The 4,331-nt window shown below is 39.0% G+C and overlaps 1 protein-coding gene across 1 annotated transcript in view; it reads left to right on the plus strand.

Annotated features, from left to right (window-relative positions):
• Positions 1-2,962, plus strand: part of LOC110112008 (multiprotein-bridging factor 1c) — a 10,642-nt gene extending 7,680 nt beyond the window's left edge. Inside the window, exon 2 of the mRNA XM_028695954.1 lies at positions 2,752-2,962. Within this exon, the coding sequence (XP_028551787.1) occupies positions 2,752-2,962 (211 nt within the window). The remainder of the gene's footprint in view (positions 1-2,751) is intronic.
• Positions 2,963-4,331: the final 1,369 nt, after the last annotated feature.

The raw sequence follows: 4,331 nt of genomic DNA on the forward strand, positions 1-4,331 counted from the left end.
AATGTCCCTAAGGTACATATATGTATATAATAGAGTTTCATATCTTTAATCGAAAATGAAGATTTCATACTAAGTATTTGTTTCCTTATGCTTATCTGTTAACATATCGTGACAAATTGATGTCACAATTGTGACAATGAGTTTGTTAGCCATATATTTGAAATGAGATATGGATAAGGATTTAGGAAATAAGTCAGCTATTTGATCTTTTGAAGATATGTAATGTATTGAAATGTTTTTAATGTGTTTCCGAATAAAGTGACAATCAATCTTGATGTGTTTGGTTCGAACCTAATAAATCAGGTTATTGACCAGAGCAATTACAAAAATGTTGTCACAATATAATGCTTTGGGCTCTTGTTGAGGACAGTCCAATTCTTGAAGTAGTTGACGAAGCCATATAATTTTTGTCATCGTCGTGGCTATTGCTCTATATTCGGTTTCAGTAGATGATCGAGCTATTGTGGATTGTTTCTTTGCACACCACGACATTAGAGTAGAACCTAGGAAATTGCAATATCCTGTGGTTGATTTATGATCTTGATGATCACAAACCCAGTTAGAGTCAGTGTTTGTGTGAAGTGTGAGAGATCCAGGAGTAATTGGTAGAGCGAGATATAGAGATCCTCGAAGATAGCATAGAATTTGTTTTAGAGATTCAAAATTTGACACTGTTGGTTGATGCATATGCTGACAAGTCTTGTTGACGGCATATGTGACGTCTGGTCTTATGAGGGCTAGGTATTGAAGGCTCCCACGAGTTGTCGATATAGCTTTGGATTGGTGAACGTCGGAGAGTCAATTGATAAAGTGGTCTTTGTTGTCGTGGTAGTTGAAACTGGTCTGCTGTTTAGCATTCCGGCACGCATCAAAATTCGTTCAGCATATCATGATTGATGTAGGATTAGACCAGTTGTTGTATATTCAGTTGTAATACCAATAAAATGTGTCAAATTATATAAGTTTCGCATGTTGAATCACTGATGCAAGCGATTAAGAAGAGTAGTAATGGATTGAGTGTTGTTGTATGGTTGTATGATGTCGTCAACGTAAATAAAAAAGTACAAGATAATACCATTTTTATGTTAGATAAGTAGCAATGGACCCGAATGACTAGTGACGACGAAGTCCAATCCATGAAGAAATCTTGTTAAAGTTTCAAACCACTTTCGTGGTGCTTGTTTAAGACCATATATGACCTTATTCAACTTGCATATGTGTGTGGGGTAATTTTTATCAACGAACCCCGTAGGTTGTTTCATGTAGACCATGTCTGAGAGAGACCCATGTAAAAAAGCATTTGATATGTCTAATTGGCGTATTTGCCAATTATGATATAATGCTGTGACTAATAAAATATGAATAGTAGGTATTTTGGCTACATTAATAAATGTTTTTGTGTAGTCTAAACCAAATTCTTGATTACAACCTAATGCAACTAGTTGAGCTTTGTAATGAACGACGGTTCCATCAGAGTTATATTTAGTTTTGAACATCCATTGTAACCAAGAGTGTTTTGGGTAGGTAAAGAAGGCACAAGTTCCCATGTGCCTTGTGATTGTAGAGCTTGGAACTCTTGAGACATAGAGGAATGCCAATGTGCATGTTTGGCAGCTTATGTGTAAGTGGTTGGGTCGGTATCAAGAATATGATGAGAGATCAAATATATGTTTTGGCTTAAGATTGCCAGTTTGAAGGCGAGTTTTCATTGGGTGCGTCAGAATTACATGTGGGATGACTAGAGGAGTTAGAGTAGGTGGTGGCTGATTTGATGATAAGCTTGAAGGTGAGGATATGGGTTGGAGAATGGGATTTTTAAAGATTTGGAGTTAGCGATGTGAGCAATATCAGTAGTGGAAGAATCTTAAGAGGTTAGGAGACGAGGCATATTGATTGGAAACCGAGTGGGATTGTTTGAATGGGAGAATTTTTTCATTGAAGCCAACGTGCTGAGAGACAGACGTGATTTGTGATAGTGTCCAAGCAACGATATCCTTTTTGGAATTGAGCATATCCAATGAATACACATGACACCGAGAGAGGGGATAATTTTGACTTGGCATAAGATCGCAACCATGGGTAGCAGAGACATCCGTAGGTTTTTATATGTGCGTAGATTGGTGTTTTGATGTATGATTGTTAAAATGGTGTGTTGTTGTGAAGGATAGGTATGGGAAGGCGATTGATTAAATAGATAGTCGTATGTAGTGCTTCTACCCATTGATGAGAAGGGGCATTGGAGTGAATGAGAAGGCTCCGGACAATTTCAAGAATGTGACGATTTTTTTGTTCTGCCACACCGTTTTGAGCGGGGGTATACGAGCAGGTGAATTGATGTTGAATGCTCCAATGTTTGCAGTAAGCATTGAAGGTATTATTTATATACTCGCCTCCACCATCTGTACGAATGGTTTGGAGAGTGGTATTGAATTGTCATTTGATATATTTATGAAAGTTTATGAAAATATTCGTAACATCAGATTTCTGAAAAATGGGAAAGATCCAACGATATTTAGTGTCATCATCAATAAACGAAACGAAGTATCGATAGCCTTGTATAGAGGGCAACGGGGAAGGACCCCAAACATCAGAGTGCACAAGTTGAAATGGTACATTAGTATGATAATTAGATTACAAAAAAGCTAAATGTCAGCTCTTGGCAAGACAACAAGTATTACAATTAGTATTTAGAGAGGTACGTACATATATTTGAATTAGAATGAGCTAAATGTTGTAATACGTTAATGGTAGGAGGCTCGAGACGGTTGTGCCATGGTTAGGAATAGTTTTAGCTGAAAGCAGAGCGAGATGCGAGGTTGTGGATGTTAACGGAAAACCTTATATATACCGTAATGGCAAGGCCCTTGAAGAAGAAGGCGACGACTCTTCGAAACATTGGTTTGATAGCCATGAGATGAAAAAGATACAACACAATTATTATATTTGGTTAGCTGATGAATAGAAACAAGATTGAAAGAAAGATTTGGAACATGATGAAGTTTGTGAAGATAGAGATTACCTGTGGGTGTTGGCAGTATTCCTTTACCTGTATTTTGAATTGGAAGTTGCTGACCATTGCCAAGAACGACTTGAGAAGAACTTGTATATTGCTCCGTCGCGCTCAGCTAAGATGGATCTGCTGTAAGATGTGATGAAGCATCACTATCAAAAAACCAGTCAGCATGGATGGTAGTATATGGTGCGGAAAATAGTGTCGAATTGGATGGAGTGTCTGAATATGTTGGATCGGTTCGATACCAGCAGCGAAGGGCAGAGTGTTCGATTTTGTTGCAAATCTGGCATATGGTGTTATGCTGAGGATTTTTGTCGCCGCGTCCAGTAGGCGGAAAGGAGCGACGACCTCTATTTCTACGAGATGAATTGTATCTTCCTCGTCACCAGCCATGTGGCGCTGCGAGTGTGATGGAGTTGTCCATTAGATGCAATGATTGAATATCTTTCGTTGCTTCGTGGGTTAGAATCTGTTCTTCACTATATAAAAAGACTGTAAAGATCGGTAAATTTTAATGGCTGGAGGTTCATGCGGATCGCCGTTTTTAACGATTGATAAAAGGATGGAAGACCATTTAGCGTGTACAAGATCACATCTTCGGGATCAATGGTGTTGTCGGTTGCCTGAATAGAATCAACTTCTGTTTTTTTATCAAGAAGATATTGTATCATGGTTTTGTCGCCATTTAACAAGTGATGCAACTCGTTCTTTAACTGAATGATTCGGAACCTCGTCGTGGCTTGAAGACGATGCGCAAGAGTCATTCATATGTCATGACAATGCGTTAATGTGAGAACATAGGGTTGGATAGATGGTGAAATTACAAAGTATAGCGCAGCAGCTAGATTTTGATCGGTAGGAGTCCAGATGTCGTGCAGAGACTGGGTAGTTGAGGCGAACGAATCATCTGAAGCAGCTTGAGGCGAAGGACACCAGATGTGTCGTCAAGAAATCCTTTGAAGCCATTGGCAGTGAAAAACTTTTCCACTTGTAACTACCATAGCAAGTAGTTTTCCGCAGCTAGAGAGTTGGGGACAAGATTCTTGATATTACTCATCAAGAACTTGATTTGAGGAGGAATGGTAGTCGAAAAGAGAGAAGCATTAGGGTCGACCGCGGGAGAGGAAGTGACTGACCCAGCCATGGATGCGCAGGGTCGGAGTAGAGAGAAAGGAAGAAGAAGTGAGAAAAAAAATGCTAGTCTTCATGAAATGGCTCTGATGCCATGTTAACCTGCAATGCTTTGAAGCGGCAGATATCACAGTGAAATAATGGAAAGAAGAGAACGAGAGACATAGAAATGTTTCTTGTATTCATT

The sequence above is a fragment of the Dendrobium catenatum genome, unplaced genomic scaffold (genome assembly GCF_001605985.2).
Source record: "Dendrobium catenatum unplaced genomic scaffold, ASM160598v2 fragScaff_scaffold_716, whole genome shotgun sequence".
NCBI lineage: Eukaryota > Viridiplantae > Streptophyta > Magnoliopsida > Asparagales > Orchidaceae > Dendrobium > Dendrobium catenatum.